Consider the following 16953-nt stretch of genomic DNA (forward strand, 5'->3'; position numbering starts at 1 on the left):
TCTATTTGTGGGAAAAAAGGACGTCAATTTTATTTGGGTGCAACGTCGCACGACCGCGCAATTGTCAGTTAAAGCAACGCATTGCATCGCAAAAAGTCCTCTGGTTAGGAAGGGGGTAAAATTTTCCGGGGCTGAAGCGGTTAATGACCAGGCCATTTTTTATTTTATTTTTTGCAATACCACACTGCGTCGTTTTAACTGACAATTGCGTGGTCCTGCGACATTGTACTCAAACAAAATTGATGTCCTTTTTTTTTTCCCCACAAATAGTTTTCTTTTGGTGGTATTTAATCACCTCTGCGTTTTTTTTTTTTTTTGTTTTTGTTTTTTTTTTTGAGCTATAAACAAAAAAAAGAGCGAAAACTGTGAAAAATAACAATATTTTTTACTTTTTGCTATAATAAATATGCCCAAAAATGTTTTTAAACAAATTTCTTTATCAGTTTAGGGCAGTATGTATTCTTCTACATATTTCTGGTAAAATAAAAAAACGCAATAAGCGTATGTTGATTGGTTTGCGCAAAAGTTATAGCGTCTACAAAATAGGGGATATATTTATGACATTTTTATTTTATTTTTTTTACTAGTAATGGCGGTGATCTGTGATTCTTCTTCTCTTTTTTTGCAGTACTGAAATATTGCGGTGGACAGATCGGACACTTTTGACACCTTTTTGGGACCATTGACACTGATACAGCGATCAGTGCTATAGAAATGCATTGATTACTGTGTAAATGTCACTGGCAGGGAAGAGGTTAACACTGGGGGGGGGGGGGGGGAATCAAGGGGGTTAAATGTGTTTCCTCGTGAGTGTTTGCTACTGTGGGGGGAGGAGACATATCAGAACGGTCAAACGTTGGTCGACATAATACCTCTGGGAGCTTGTAGGATATCCTATTGCAACAACATGGGCATTCATTTAGATATGCCAATTCTACCTTAACGTCACCCTTTGTAAATGTCTTTTACACCCAGCTATGCCTGTGTGTTGTGATGAAAGCGGCTGAAACCAAATAAGATTAGTTCCCTTTTTAAAGGGAATATGTAAATCGGTGACAAAATAATTCATATTGCATTAAAGATTGCAGCACCCACTGCTGCAATAAGAGTGCATGTCTATGGTTATTCTATACTCTGATGGTGTGACAGAAATATATATATATATATAATTATTACTCCTGTTTCAGGAGAGTGAAATCACTCAGTGAATGTAACCATGCTCGGTTTTCACTGTCTCGGAACGTTTTTGAACTTCTGAGTCCAGAATGGCCGCATCAATCATAGGCTTGTGTAAAGTGGGGTCTTTATATTGGTACCTTTTTTTATGATTTTGTTTTGCTTTGAAGCCAGGACAGAACAAGCTGCCTACTGACTTCAGTCAGATTCCCAAGACGGATCGTTATCATTTTATGTCTACTCTTTTAGAAGCTCTGGATGACACTAGCCAAGAAGACCTCAGACTAAATCTTGGTAGGTATTCTATATCCAATACACAGTAAATGTGATAAAACTGGGACAGAAAGAACTGGAGACAAGTGGTGAAATCTATATACCTGGCAAAGAACTTTGGGATTTTTGTAATCTTGTCCAACCGCTTAGCTCTACAACTTCCTGGATGGCTTTGTTGGTCTTTGGATAGACACAATCTTGTCAATCTATGTCCTATGTTGGCAAAGGAGAGGTGACATGGGGAGCTGCTTAGCTCAGCCAGGATACAAGTGTCCTGTTCCTGGATTGGCAGTGGCGCAGAGGTGGTTGTTTCAAGACTGACTTAAGCTGGTCATACATTATACAATTTTCTTGTTCAATTTCGTTTAGATTTACCATTTAACTAGTGCACGACCCTACCTGATTTGATACAAATTGAAAGTGTTTAGGTTTGACCTCATATGATTTTGGTACTAGTACATCATGACATGGCCTTGCAGGTTTAAAAAAAAAAAAAAAAAAAAACACCAGCGGTTTACTACAGCTTTAAAGTGAATAACTCAACACCATGTTCACTATATGGACCCCTTATGTATTTATACATGGTGATCATAACCCCCTTAATCTCCTCTTGTCAAAGAGAGAATAAAATAATTTCCTCTAATCTTTTCTCGTTGCTGAGCTCCTCCATGCCTCTTATCAGTTTGGTTGCCCTTCTCTGCACTTTCTCCAGTTCCCCGATATCCTTTTTGAGAACTGGAGGCCAAAACTGAACCTCATATTCCAGATGAGGTCTTACTAATGATTTGTACAGGGGGGCAAAATTCTCTCTCTCTAAATCAAAACTTTGCAGAACCGCCTTTCACTGCAATTACAGCTGCAAGTCTTTTTGGGGATGTCTCTACCAGCTTTGCACATCTAGAAAATGACATTTTTGCCCATTCTTTGCAAAATACCTCAAGCTCTGTCAGATTGAATGGAGAATGTCTGTGAACAGAAATTTTCAGGTCTTGTCACAGATTCTCAATTGGATTTAGGTCTGGCCATTCTAACACATGAATATGCTTTGATATAAACCATTCCATTGTAGCTCTGGCTGTATGTTTAGGGTCGTTGTCCTGTGGAAGGTTGAACCTCCACCCCAGTCTCAAGTCTTTTGCAGACTCCTGTATTTGGCTCTATCCATCATCTCTTCAACTCTGACCAGCTTCCCTGTCCATGCTGAAGAAAATCATCCCCACAACATAATACTGCCATCACCATGTTTCACGGTAGGGATGGTGTGTTCAGGGTGATGTACAGTGTTAGTTTTTTTTTTTTTTCCGCCACACATAGCGATTTGCTTTTAGGACAAAAAGTTAAATTTTTGTCTCATCTGATCCAGAGCACCTTCTTCCACATGTTTGTTGTGTCCCCCACATGGCTTCTCGTAAACTGCAAATGGGACTTCTTACGGCTTTCTTTTAACAATTACTTTCTTCTTGCCACTCTTCACTAAAGACCAGATTTGTGGAGTGCACGACTAATAGTTGTCCTGTGGACAGATTCTCCCACCTGAGCTGTGGATCTCTGCAGCTCCTCCAGAGTTACCATGGGCCTCTTGGCTGCTTCTCTGATTAATGCTCTCCTTGCCCTGCCTATCAGTTTAGGTGAACGGCCATGTCTTGGTAGGTTTGCAGTTGTGCCATACTCTTTCCATTTTCGGATGATGGATTGAACAGTGCTTTACGAGATGTTCAAAGCATTTTTTATAACCTAACACTTTAAATTTTTCCAACTTTATCCCTGACCTGTCTGGGGTGTTCCTTGGCCTTCATGATGCCCTTTGTTCACTAAGGTTCTCTAACAAACCTCTGAGGGCTTTATAAATAAATTAAATACAGCTGTATTTATACTGAGATTAAATTACACACAGGTGGACTCTATTTACTAATTAGGTGACTTCTGAAGGCAATTGGTTCCACTAGATTTTAGTTGGGGGTATCAGAGTAATGGGGGCTGAATACACATGCACACCACACTTTTCACACATTTATTTGTAAAAAATTTGAAAAAACCTTTTTCATTTTCCTTCCACTTCACAATTATGTGCCACTTTGTGTTTTATTGCATGAAATCACAATAAAATGCATATACAGTAGTATTGGATTACACGTGTAAGCATGCTTGTAATCCAAAGCACTCATATTTCAAAGCAAGTTTCCCCATAGGAATCGATGGAAACTAGATAACTCGTTCCACAGTGACTGCTGGTGTGGGCCGGAGGTGCGGTGGTGCCAGAGACGCTCTGAGACACTCGGGAACTGGCACCCCCGCATCTCTGGTCAAATGCGGTACTGCACGCCCCAGCGGCTTAATGAACTTTTTTATCATGTATCCAGCTTGGAAACGGTCAAGTGACATCTTTAACCAGAGTCCATATCTGTGTTTGTTACGGGGAAAAGAGCTTCTTTCTATAGAAAAAGCAAAGCTTTTCTATGGCTTCTAATGGTAGAGCTCCAAATCTATTGAATTCATACAATCTGCATCTTCTTTATTATATTCATATAATACTAGGCAGTTAAAATGATTTGTGCCTCCGCCTTTATTTTGTTTGTTTGTCAGTGAAATGCATGCTTGGCCTTTGCCCACTCCCACCATTGGCAGTTGCATGCTGGAAATGAGAAGAAACCGTATCTATTCATTAATGTGCATTTTTTTTTTTGTTTTGTTTTATCACATGATTTTTCTGTTTCTTATGCTGAATTAAGACCTTGTTCTACAGAAAAATCCGACCCACCACTGCCTGCGTCTTAAACCTGACTTTTTTTTTTTTTTTCTTTGTAACATTTTTCTCTTTACTGTTGGATGTAGGTTTCTCGGCATCATATGACCAGGTATTCTCTTCTGCAGGTAATGACTTTAGCAGTGTTCTCATCAAACCTCCTGGAAGAGAGCAAAGATGGAGACCTTCAAAGCCACCTGTTACAAAAACCAAACTAGGCCCATTCCTTGAGCAACATGAGCTAAGTGCCATCATGGAAGTGGAGACGCCAACTAGCGGCCGACTCTCTAGCTCAGGACTAGCCAAAAGTCATGTGACTCTAACAGGTATGTCTTGTCTTCAGTGTTTGAATTGTGTATTAGTTTTCTGGTTAGATGCCAGACTTCTACTGTCATTTGCTTTTGTTAAAAAAAAAAAAAAGTAAGCAACACTAAATCTCTGTACGTGAGTTTTTATTAAGGTCAGATGTGTTTGGAGATTTTTGGGGCCTGCGTTTAGGAGAATTTGCCCATTTCAGGCAAAGTGACAGGATCTCTACTTGCTATTTTATGATAGGTACGAACCCAGAACAAGTGTAAAATAGTGAATTGTTGGGCACTGGAAAGTGATAATTTTTTTTTTTTTCTTATTTTAAATGTTTTATTTGGAAGATCATATTACAAACAATATATTATAATTGTACAAATCGACAATAAACCAGATATGCAGATTACAAAGAAATAATTACATAGAATGGAACTCAATAGGAAGACTGGTTACATTTAGCTTGTTAATAAACATGTATTAAAATGGGAAAACGAAATGGATTTGAGTAATAGACAAAAACCTTTGAGTGAACTCAGTAGGGAGCCACAGTATCCTGAGGAGCATCAAGTTTCACATGAAAAGAGGAACAACTGTGGGTTATAAAAAGGGGGTATCCCAGTTATCCCATTTCTTGTTAGAGATGCATTGTGTCATACAATGTATGGTGAATACGTTCAGAGAGCAGGGTGGATAAAAATCAATGATTTAAAAAAAAAAAAAAAAAAAATCAGATTATTTTTTATGTAAATCGTTTTTTGTTGATTTTAATCAAATTTATTTTAACCACTTCAGCCCCAGAAGGATTTGCCCCCTTAATGACCAGGCCATTTTTTGCGATACGTCACTGTGTCGCTTTAACTGACAATTGCGACGTTGTACCCAAACGAAATTGATGGGTTTGTTTTGTTTTTTCCTCCCCCACAAATAGAAATTACTTTTGGTGGTATTTGATCACCTCTGCGGTTTTTATTTGTTGGGCTATAAACAAAAAATGTGACAATTTTGAAAAAAGTTATTTTTTTTAACTTTCTGCTATAATATCCAAAAAAAATAAAAAAAAAAACAAATGTGTTCATCAGTTTAAAGCGGGGGTCCACCTAAACCGCCAAAAAAAAAAAAATATTAAAAGCCATCAGCTACAAATACTGCAGCTGCTGACTTTTAATACATGGCCACTTACCTGTCCCAGGGTCCAGCGATGTCGGCAGGCGACGCAGAGAACCCGCTCTGTTCCCGGCAGCTGCCTCCGCCATCCTAGGTGAGGGCATCAGGAAGTGAAGCGTTGCGGCTTCACTTCCCGGTTCCCTGCTGCGCATGTTCGAGTCGCGCTGCACTTCCTAACTGGTCCCCGCTGTCTCTGGGACCCATGTGTGTCCCAGCAGACAGTGCGGAGGGGACGGGAAGGGGCATAGACTCCCATGGGAGTCTATGCCGGAAGTGGGTGCAAATACCTGTCTTAGACAGGTATCTGCGCCCCCCTCCCCCCTGAAAGGTGCCAAATGTGACACCGGAGGGGGGGAGGGTTCCGAAAAGCGGAAGTTCCATTTTTGTGTGGAACTCCGCTTTAAGCCAATATGTATTCTACATATTCTTGGTAAAAAAAATTGCAATAGGCGTACACTGATTGGTTTGCACAAAAGTTATTGCATCTACAAACTACGGGATAGACTTGGTTATTTTTATTTTTTATCGTCTTTACTGGTAATGGCGGCGATCTGCAAATTTTTTTTTTTTTGGGACTTCGATATTGCTGCGAACAAATCTGACCCCAGATTACACTTTTTGGGGACCAGTGACATTATTGCATTGATCAGTGCTATAAAAATGCACTGATCAATGTATAAATGATACTGGCAGGGAATGGGGTCAATTGTGTTCCCTCAGCGTGTTCTAACTGTAGGGGGGATGAGCTGCCTGGGACATGACGGAGATCGCTGTTCCCGTTCACTGGGAACAGCAGATCTCTGAGATATCCCCTGTCAGAACGGGGATCCGCCTTGTTTACAATGACAGATTCCCTGTCCTGCCTCTGTATACAGTGATCGCGGCTGGCAGATGTAGATTCCGCCAGACCCGGGGAGCGCTGGAATCTGCAATCTCACATGCATGGACTGACGTACAGGTACGTCGATTCACGAAGGAGAGCCGACCTTCCGCAGTATAAGTAGGGCGGCTGGTCAGCAAGTGGTTAATAAAATGCTTTTGGACTATCTATCTAAAGATAGTTTTCTATTTAAGATACATTAATAATTTAGTTGATTCAGCATGAAATGGAGCTTAGTTATGTAGCATGAGGCTGTATATTCTGCAATATTTAAATTTTTGGTAAACTTATTCAATGAATTCAAGCTATGCAAGCTGAGATAATATGCACTGCATTGTTGCATTCACACAATTTCACAGTAACCATGCGATAAAACAAAGTTCAGGAATATTCCTTTATCCCATTTTGCAAATCTATGTACACTACAAACTATGATTGAATTGCTTCTGATATCGCTTTTTTACTAACCTGACAGGTTAGTAATTATTATCCTAAATAGGAAACCTTTATTTTGTTTGCAAATATTAAAGATTCTAACTACCAGCAGGAATGAGTCCTTACATTTAAAGAGCACCTGTCATTTCAGATCCATCATGGCAGCGACTGTTAGCGGGCATCCACTCACCTGCTGTCGCCATGTCACCCACCTTGTTATGTCACTGCCACATCACCAACCATCCCATTAAAATGAATGAGACTGTCGGTGACCGCGGGACAGAGATGACAGTTGCTCTTTAAAAGTTATGGTTTAAATCAAGTTGATTTAAAAGAGTATTTATTTATTTTTTGGCCCATTTATAATTACCTAGGTGCATGAAGCATCGGTTCCCCGCCGCCTCTACACTGAGAACCGATCAATCGAACATCGCCGTTGGCTCGGTTCTCACAGATCCCCAAGAGGAGAGCTGCTGACCCGTCAATCAGTAGCTCTCCTCTCTGCTCCTCCACGCTCCATTGGAGTGCTGAGCTGTGGAGGGGCGGGGAGCGGCCATCTCAGCCTCTCAGCGGCTCGTGTCTGCACGTTGCCAAATTGATTGAAGATGCTGACAGCTCCGCAAAATATGGACAAGGCTGGGTTTACACTTATGCGATGCGGGAACCACAGCGATTCCTGTGTGGGTTCCCGCATCGCAGCTGACTTGCAGACCAATCTTACTGCTCTATGCGGGTGTCAATGTAAAGTTAATGACACCCCAAAATCGGTTCGCAGAATGCAGTGCGAGCTGTGAAATCAGACGGGAATCGGATGGCATGTGTCTGAACAACACCCATGTGATCCGATTCCAGTGCAGACCCACAAAAAGGCTCCTGCATCATTTTTGTCCAAATGCGATTTCAGCCATACAAACTGGCTGAATTTTTCCTCGCACAGACATCACATGTAATGTGTACAGCAATGCGAATTGCATGCAACGTCTGGCATCACTTAAGTTTGGACCTAGCCTAAAGGAGACAGTCTGGGCAGCCACGAAAACCAGATAACACATAGCTGGTGTCATGCATCATCTGGTGTGTAATTTGATCAAAGTTTCACAGATTGACACAGATCGTTTTGTTCTTGAGCATCTTTTCCCATTCAAGAGGTGTAAAAGTGAGACCAGATTCTGCTTCCCATTGGGTCATTTATTTAGTTTGTTCTGTGAGAGAACCTTCATTAAGGTAAATGTATGACATTATACCTTGACTGGAAAGTGTTTTTATCTGCCTACAAGCTTAAATCTTTTCAGCAGAACCAGTCCTAAACGGGCATCTTCCAGAATCTGGGTATTGAGTATGTTGGGGCCTGTATTCCTTGGCTTTGAGCTGTGTTGTTAAGCGTGCTTTTCACATTAGTTTGAGATGCTTCTTAAATCATTCAGTAGTGGTGCATTTTACCTCTTTCTGAACCCGATTTTGACTATTGTTAGGTTGCTTTTTCGTTCACATGAGTTGTATAGAGCCAGGGCTTGACAAATTTGCTTTTAATCTAGGAGCCAGTTTTTTTTTTTTGTTTTTTAACAGCTTACTGGTGTAACATGTTCCCCCGAAGGTGAACTTATCCTTTTACCCTTTTGCTGCTTTTCCTTTATTTTTTCCACACTTGTTTAAAAAATAATTTGCAGCCTGGAGATTACATAAAATTCCCAAAAACATGATGTATTTTCTGAAAGCAGACATCCTAAAGAATAAAATAGTGGTATTTCCAAATTTTTTTTTTTTTTTTTTTTTTTTTTACATAGATTTTATTGAGAAGTATTACATTACAGGTTATGGCAAAAGGAAAGAAAATACACCTTTTTTTTTTTTTTTCCTCTTACATGTAATAGTAGAGACAAATCAAAATGAACCAAGTAGTCTAGGTATTGTCCATAGGGCGTTGGGAGACCATGTTAGTAGTTGTTTGTCCCAATATCCAGAGATGAGAAGTAGTGGGTAATTTGGTAGCTTCAGCAAGGTTATACCATATATAAATGATAGGACTTGATCCCAGAAGGTGGAGATATACGTGCATGACTGGAAACGGTGGGTTAGTGAGGGTTTGGGTTGATGGCATAGAGGGCAGTTCCGATTTTTTTATGTCGCAGGATATTACCGCAAAGGTCTAGGAAGCACAAAAATTCAGTAAACTCATTAAAATACATTTTAGGGCACAAAAATGCAATAAGTTACCCAATTTTGGGGGTTAAAATATAAAAGCTGGGGTTTCACCGAGTAAATAGATGCACATTGGGGTTGATTTACTAAAGCGGTGCGCTGAAACACACATTTCCATATGTAGGACAGTGCGCCGGTAACAGAGATCGAACCCACCATTTACTATAGCGGTCTCGGCGTACGAGAGAATGCAATCTGTACGCCTATATGGACATGGCAAGTGAAACAAAGTGTAGGGCTACACTTTGTTTCACTTGTCATTTTTAGCAAATATTCTATTTGTTGTGTTGGCTGCTTATATTTTAGAGTAAGCGCAAATTTATCACTGTTGTTTTTTCCTATATGGACATGGCGCATGGCATCTCCAATTCAATATTAACAGAAGATGGGGATGCCAATATTATGGGGTTATGTGAGGAAGTATAGTGACAACTGCCCAAGTAACAGACATGCCTAAAATATAATAAGAGAGAATCCGAGAAAACCTGCTGCGCCTGCAAGTACGTTTAGAACTGCGTGAGATCCATGTAAGCATTGTGCATGCGCAAGTGGCTCCTGCGCCCATTCACATTAGTTTTTACGTTGCGTGCCAGAAATCCTAGTAAATGTTGAGCATTGCGTTGTACCTTAAATTTATGTGCACCTGTGAAATGGTGACAAACTTCAGTACCATATATTTTCCATAGGCGGCACTTTAAAAGTCCCCTATAGGTCATCAGTTAAGCATTGCTCTCATTAAAGCGCGTGCAGCGATTTGTAACATGTGTATCAACTTTTTCAGGAGTAGGCCCCCCGACACGAGCGTTTGCACGTGCGTATATCTGTATGTGTGTATTTTTTTTATTTAACGTTTTTTTTGGGGACAGGTTTTCTTCAATGCGACATCCAGGGTCTTAAAAGAGCCTACATGTCTCCCCTGTGTTCCACTGACTGAAATGCAATGCACATCACACTGCATTACGTTCTTTCCCGGCCTTGATGGCCGGGGACACTGACAAACGGGGACCACTTCCAGGTCAGCAACAAAAAGGTAAGCAGAGCCCGGGATACGTGTCCTAGGCTGCGTAGGGTATGTGGAAGCATTCAGGTGGAAGCCCATGCGCTAGAGCTGCATAATTAATCGTTAAAAAATCGCAGTCTCGATTCAACCCCCCCCCCCGACGATCTCTATTGCAGAGTTTGCAGATTCTTTCATATAACAAGTGGAGAGACTTATCTGCTCACTCAGCTGTCAAAAGGAAACATCCAGGCAGTCTGCCAAGTTTTTAACATGAAACATTGTAACTAACTCTTCCTTCTTGGATCAAAGGGATAAACTTCTGTGTAAAAAAAAAAAAAAAAAAAAAAAAAAAAAAAAAAAATCCAAGCAGTCTGCCAAGTTTTTAAACAATGTGAAAAAGCAGGAAATTAAGGCCCCTTTCACGCGATCGGACCGTTCAGGTCCGCCTGTCAGTTTTGACGGCGGACCTGAACGGGCGATCCATGTTAGTCTATGGAGCGTCGGATGTCAGTGGAGACATATCCACTGACATCCGACCCCGTCCGATCCACTAAAAGCAGACGGATGGCCCTACGTCCAGGTCCGTCGCTGACGGATTGGATCGGGTGAGATCTGACGAAAACGGACATGCTGTCCGTTTTCGTCCGATCCCTCCATAGGCGGCAGCGGCGCCTGACAAGTCCCTTCCCACTCAGTGAGCAGAGAGGGACCTGTCATCCGCCGGCTCAGAGGAGATCAACGGACTGATCTCCCGCTGAGCCAGCGGGCCGAGGCGGGCTCCGTAGAAACGGAGTCCGCCTCGTGTGAAAGGGGTCTAAGTCTCAATCTTTTTCTGACATGTTTCTTAAGTTAAAATCAATATTTTTTGCTAGAAAATTACTTGGAACCCCCAAACATTATTATAGATATATAGATAGATATTGATATATATAATAAAGCAGAGACCCTAGGGAATAAAATGTTTTTGGGAAAAAATATGCTTCAATGAATAAAAAAAAACAGTAAAGTTAGCCCAGTTATTTTTTGTTTTCATGTGAAAGATGTTACGCCACGAGAATCGTGATCTATCTTCTAAGCAAAAAAATTGTGATTCTCACTGTAGCCAGAATCGTGCAGCTCTACCATGCGCCAGTGATGCAGCTCTGACATGAAGTTAAGTCTGTCAACACAGGCTTTTATCGTTACTGTGCATGCTTCTTTCTTCATTTTTTTTTGGGCTAACTTCAATTTAGCCTCCTGATAGCCAGGCCAGGTATCTTATCGGGTAGAGCGGATTGAAAGGCTGGTACACACCGAATATCGTCCGACACTCGTGTACAGCATTCCTCTGACAGAAGCCTTTCTAACGACTGGCTTTTATTCAACGGTTATGCTGGAAAACCAGCATCTGATCAGCGATTGCAGCCAATGGCAGCGAGTGCTAACCACTGTGTTCTGGCGGGGGGCAGTTCCCTTGTCAGAACACAATAGCTTAGTGGGGAGATCGCTGTACTAATAACACTTATGTTATTACAGCGATCTGTCAGTTTATTTTTTCATTCAGCCCGCTAGGTTGAATGGAAAAAATAAAAGAAAAACCCCAGTGTGCACCTGGCATTAGGAGAAGGCCCTGAGTACAGGTCTGCCTCATCAGGGGACGTGTCGGACATCTGCAGAGCGTTAAGGCATTTCTACAGAGAACAAGGGTCTCATTATGCAACTGCTGGCAGGGGACAGGCTAACCCACTCAGGCTTTAGCTGCTTTGGAAAGAAAATAACCTGTAATACACTGAACACCTTTTTGTTTTTGAAGTGTTTTTAGCCAATTAAAACGGAGTTCAATTGGACTTTAAAGGAGAAGTACAGCCGAAGCTCATTTGGCTGTGCTCCTGTGGATCACAGGAGTGCAGTTCGTTCTGCACTCCTGTGACCTATTTTTCAGCAAACGGCGTGCTGAAGTCCGCTGTCTGACGTGTCAGAGCCGGTCCAGGCTCGGGCAAGATCGCGACAAGGGGTTCGGGATCCGCCCGCATGCCTGGACTAGCACCCGGCTCAGATTCGGTGAGCCGCTGAAAGCCTGAGTCCTGCCCCCTCCACAGCCCAGTGCTCCAGTGAGTTTATGGAGGGAGGGGGCAGAGCTGAGAACCAGCTCTCTGCTCGGGTAACTGAGAACCGAGCGATCTGCGGTGTTGGATCGCTCGGTTCTCAGTCTTAGAGACGCCGGGGGGGCCAGATGCAGAATCTGATCGATGCTGCATCCACATAGGTAAGTATGATTGTGAGAAAAAAAGTTAACCTCACACATATCTCTTTTAAAAAAAACCATTTTAGTAATCATAATACCAAAAATTGCAATAACGTTTTTTACCTTTTTTTTTTTTTTTTAGGCCAGAGTGATGCTAGAGCAGCAGAAGTCAACGGTTGTCCAGATAATAGTCACAGAGATCTAGATGTTTCTGGACTGTCTATTACCAGCATGGACCAGAGTGGTAATGAGAGCTCAAACCAAAGCAGGGGTAAATTATCCTGGAGAGAAATGTTAACTCTAGAAGCGTCGCATGATCCCAGCACCACAGGTAACGGCTGTTATTGATTGGTTGGCTGCATGGCGCTCTGGCACTGGAGATTTTCTTGTCAGCCAGACGTTCTTTAATTTTCTAACCTAAAGTGTTACTAAACCCACAATAGTAATATCTGTCTCTAAGAATAGCATGCTTATTATACTCACTGTGGAACTTGCTAGGTTTTACTTCCTCTTTATTCCCCTGCAAAGTAAAAGCATAATGGGCTAGTATGCATCGTATACTAGCCCATTATTTTGCACTTACCTGCAAATGAAGTCCGCGATGTCCCCGCTGGTGCAAGCATCCATCTTCACCTCTCTTCCTTCTGGGGCCGCGGACTCTGGCTCTGACTGGCCGGAGTCACATGACTTCACTCCCGCGCATGCGCACAGGAGCCGACGGGCACGGCACGAGATCCTTTCCTCCTGCACTGTCTATCTTGGCAAGGCCATATAATACAGTGAGGGTAGCCTTCCTACACATGCTCAGTTTAGTCTCTATTGCTGGAGAGAACATTTCCTTTTTGAGTTGAACTGTTCAGGTCACATGATATTGACATCACACATGTGGGCGTGTATACAGACTAGCAGAAATCTTCTCCTACCTGAAAACTCAGCACTGAACAAACTGCGGTTTATCATGTGACCGTGGTATACAGATCAGCAAAAAATGTATATAGTGGCAGTATTTTAATGTAAAAATATTTATAAGCTGTGGTAACTGTGGGGGGGGGGGGGGGGGCGCAGAGGAGCTATTTTCATATTACTGGGTTTAGTAACACTTTTTAAGCAAAGTAAAACTGCAATCAATTTTTCAGGGAAATTCTACCATTTTTCTTATCTCATTACTCATTTGCCCCGTCATGTTTTGTTGTAATTTTTATTCTGCTATCTGAGGTCGTTTTTAGCTCTTGATACGCGAAAACGATCAGTGATGAAAAAGAGCCAAATCTGATTACCTGCAGAGCTGGTTTGTGATCTATCAAGCTGAGAAGCAAAACGTGTGTGTGTTTTTCTGTATGTGGTGACTGTTGTCTGTGAGTGTTTGTGCTTTGAATGGGACAATATGGGTATGGTTATTTTTCTGTATGTTTGAGAGAGTGTTGTGATTCCTGTGTGTGTTACATCTGAGCAATGATGACATCTACGCTGTCCAGAAATAACCCGTGGTGGCTTCTACACTTGATCTGAGCTCAGATGTGTTGTCCTGTTACTCGTTATGCAGTAATATTGAGGTTTGGACTTGTGGGTGGAAATCCTGATTAGCTTAATATGTATATTGTAAAATCGGCATTCTTCTTATTCCTTTTAATAGTTGCAGCAGTATTTTTTTTTTTTTTTTTTTTTGGGGGGGGGGCGGAGGGGAATAAGTTCTTCGGAACATGTAACATGTTCTAGCATCTGCAGTTTTTTTCCCCCCTCTCCTTGTGACAACAGGTGGGGGATGGTCTTCCCACATCCGCTGTCACAATTTGAAAACAATGCGTTCATGCAGGGCTTTGCCCACACAGCTGCGTCATACAATCGGTTTCATGTGAATGAATGCCTACAAGTACCGTCGGCCATTGTGGCTGACGGCTTGTGCTTTTCAATGAACTGCGAAGGCGCTGGCAAGTGTTCTTTTAGTCCAGGGTTTTCCAAACCTTCTAAACATAAGGCCAGTTTATTGTCCTTCAGACATTAGGGGGGCTGGACTGTGGTCCCCCAAGAATAGAAAATGCCCCAGCGTCACTGGGAGTAAAATAAATAAATAAAATAAATTTTAAAAAAAGCAATGGCGGGAATAGTGCCCCGTCATTGGTATTGGAGGAGTAATGCCTCATCGTTGGCATCATTAGGAGGAATATATCAGCCGGATAAAGGCAAGCAAAGGCCACAGTTTGGAGACCACTGTTGTAGTCCTTTTGATCTTCCTGCTCTCAGATAACTGCCTTCTGTATGAGGTATGGACAGACCGCTATCCTAAGGGTCTGCAGAAGCCTGAGCTTGCACCTGTAATCTGCTGATTGTGGGTGCAATGCCCTGCAGACTCCTTTAGAAAAGAAAATTGAAAATGCAATTTTTTTTTTTTTTACCTGCAAAAAAAGTAAATATAAAAAAAAAAATTTCCCAAAAGGTCAACTTAGCCTTTAACTCACCCGGTCACGGGATCATGGAAGCTCCTAATAACCCCTCTAAAATATCACTGGTTATATTGGTATGCATGCTGCAGCCGGAAGGCGGGGTAGAAGACTGCACCTGCCTTCAGTTACTCCCATTTTCCACAAGACTCTATGAATAGGGCTACACTGTCAGTCACAACTCCTGAGGAGTACAGAGGCGTGGCCTTTTTTTTTTTTTTTTATTAATGAAGAGGATTTTCATCAGGACGGCTGATCCCCTTCCCTTGCTAGGTGATGCCACACCCCTGAATAAAGTGACAATACTTCATTAACTACAGAGGAACCTGCTTTGTCACCCTACTTTAGGATGTCCTTGGCACTGGGTGTCTTTATACAGATAGGGCAAATTATGCAGTTTTGTTTCTGCGATTTTGATGTTTATGTACAGGTGTGTTTTTTTTTTTTTTTTGTTTTTTTTTTTTAAACATAACTACATTTCTGCGTTACTGATACACTTGCGCCACCTCTATGAATGTGTGCAGCTACTGACCCAACCTATTGGGTAACACAGTTATTTACAATACATACTCATAGCAATAAACACTTGAGTGATCCGCGCTTGCTAATACAGATATTTGTGGAAAACCAATATTGTGAAAATTAAAAATTGCATTAAAAAAAAAAGAGGAAAACCTAAATTAAAACTGTGCTCAGTCTCAAAACGGCCTTTGAACTGTGATTAAAAAAAGTTGTTTGGCTCAAATTCTGGTCTGGATAGTGTCTCCAGCTGAGTGACGTCCCTCTGTGTGAGCCCAAATCACCTCATGTGACATAAATGCAAAATTCCCACTCACCAGATGGTGTTGACCCTAACGTTATATAACAAATAGGAGTCAAAAGAGCTTGTGTGGTCTCTATGACCCAGGTGTGTTGTCCTCCCTCTCTCCGGTGTAGTCTCCTCGATATCCGATCGTTACAGTGGTAGGGTATAGTGGAGATAAATAAAGAAAAAAACTCCTCCATAGCGTAAAAATTTAAAGTTTATTGAACCACCTTATGGGTTTACATATGCAAACCTGCAATGTAACAAATTTGGGCAAAAAAAAATATAAATGAAAGCTCCCGTACTGTGCGGCGAAGGCAAGGGCCTGCATGCATTCCACTCACACTAGTTATGCGCCATGCTTTCCAGCTTGATGCATTTCTTCATTACGTGACGTTATCAAAAGCTAAAGGTCACGGTGCGTGTCTCAATCTTGTACAATCCCCTCGTTTTCAGGGGCCCTCCCCTGATGTCCATACATAAACAATTTTATTGTGCGGATTACATGGCAATCCCGGAGTATTATCCATAATCTCCACAGTGGAGGATAATATCAGAGTCCACTCAATACATTAAACATTCGGTTGTAACTATTTTATGTGCATTGTTACATCTCCCTGCTTATCTGTCCCATGGATACTAACCAAAAGGCCACCACCTATTGGTTGGGACCATTTGTCACATGAGGTGATTTGGGCTCACAGAGGGACTGTCACTTGGCTAGAGACTCTATGCGGACCAGCATTTAAGTTCTTTTCATCACAGTTTGAAGGCTGTTTTGGGCCTGAGCGCTGTTTGATTTGATTTGTTTTATTTTTTTATTTTTATGCAGTTTTTTATTTTCACGTTTGAATATATTTCATAATATTGGTTTTGCACAAATATTTGTATTAGCAAGCGCTAATCCCTCATTGTTTATAACTACATTTCTTTAAAGTGTGGCGTTTGAAACTATTATTTCCATGGTGTGACATCATCCAACACTTGGAAACTACATGTCCCATCGTGCCTCTGCCTGTGGGAGTCATGCTTGTAACTGTCAGCCTTGCAATGCCTCATTGGACTTGTAGTTTTGCAACTGCTGGAGGGCCACCAGTTTGAGACCCCTGGTGTAGAGATTGCTTTAGTGCAGTGGTCTCCAGGCTATGGCCCTCTAGTTGTTCAGAAACTACAATTCCCATCATGCCTAGTTGTGTCTGTGAATGCCAGAGTTTTACAATGCCTCCAGCAACAGCTGGAGGGCCGTAGTTTTGGAGATCCCTGCTTTAGTAGGACAGTTTTGTGACTGTTATTTCTTTCTCGAACATCAC

The 16953-nt window shown here is 41.7% G+C and overlaps 1 protein-coding gene and 1 non-coding gene across 2 annotated transcripts in view; both read left to right on the plus strand.

Annotated features, from left to right (window-relative positions):
* The window catches only part of CEP295 (centrosomal protein 295), a 129517-nt gene that overhangs the window by 72501 nt on the left and 40063 nt on the right, over nt 1-16953 (plus strand). Inside the window, 3 exon segments of the mRNA XM_073612999.1 lie at nt 1347-1470; nt 4321-4518; nt 12543-12731. Coding sequence (XP_073469100.1) covers nt 1347-1470; nt 4321-4518; nt 12543-12731 — 511 coding nt within the window.
* On the plus strand, nt 13645-13711 carry LOC141130750 (small nucleolar RNA U2-19). The gene has a single exon (XR_012242512.1). It is a non-coding gene; the product is annotated as a small nucleolar RNA U2-19 (small nucleolar RNA).

This window comes from Aquarana catesbeiana, linkage group LG02 (genome assembly GCF_042186555.1).
Source record: "Aquarana catesbeiana isolate 2022-GZ linkage group LG02, ASM4218655v1, whole genome shotgun sequence".
NCBI classification, from domain to species: Eukaryota; Metazoa; Chordata; class Amphibia; order Anura; family Ranidae; genus Aquarana; species Aquarana catesbeiana.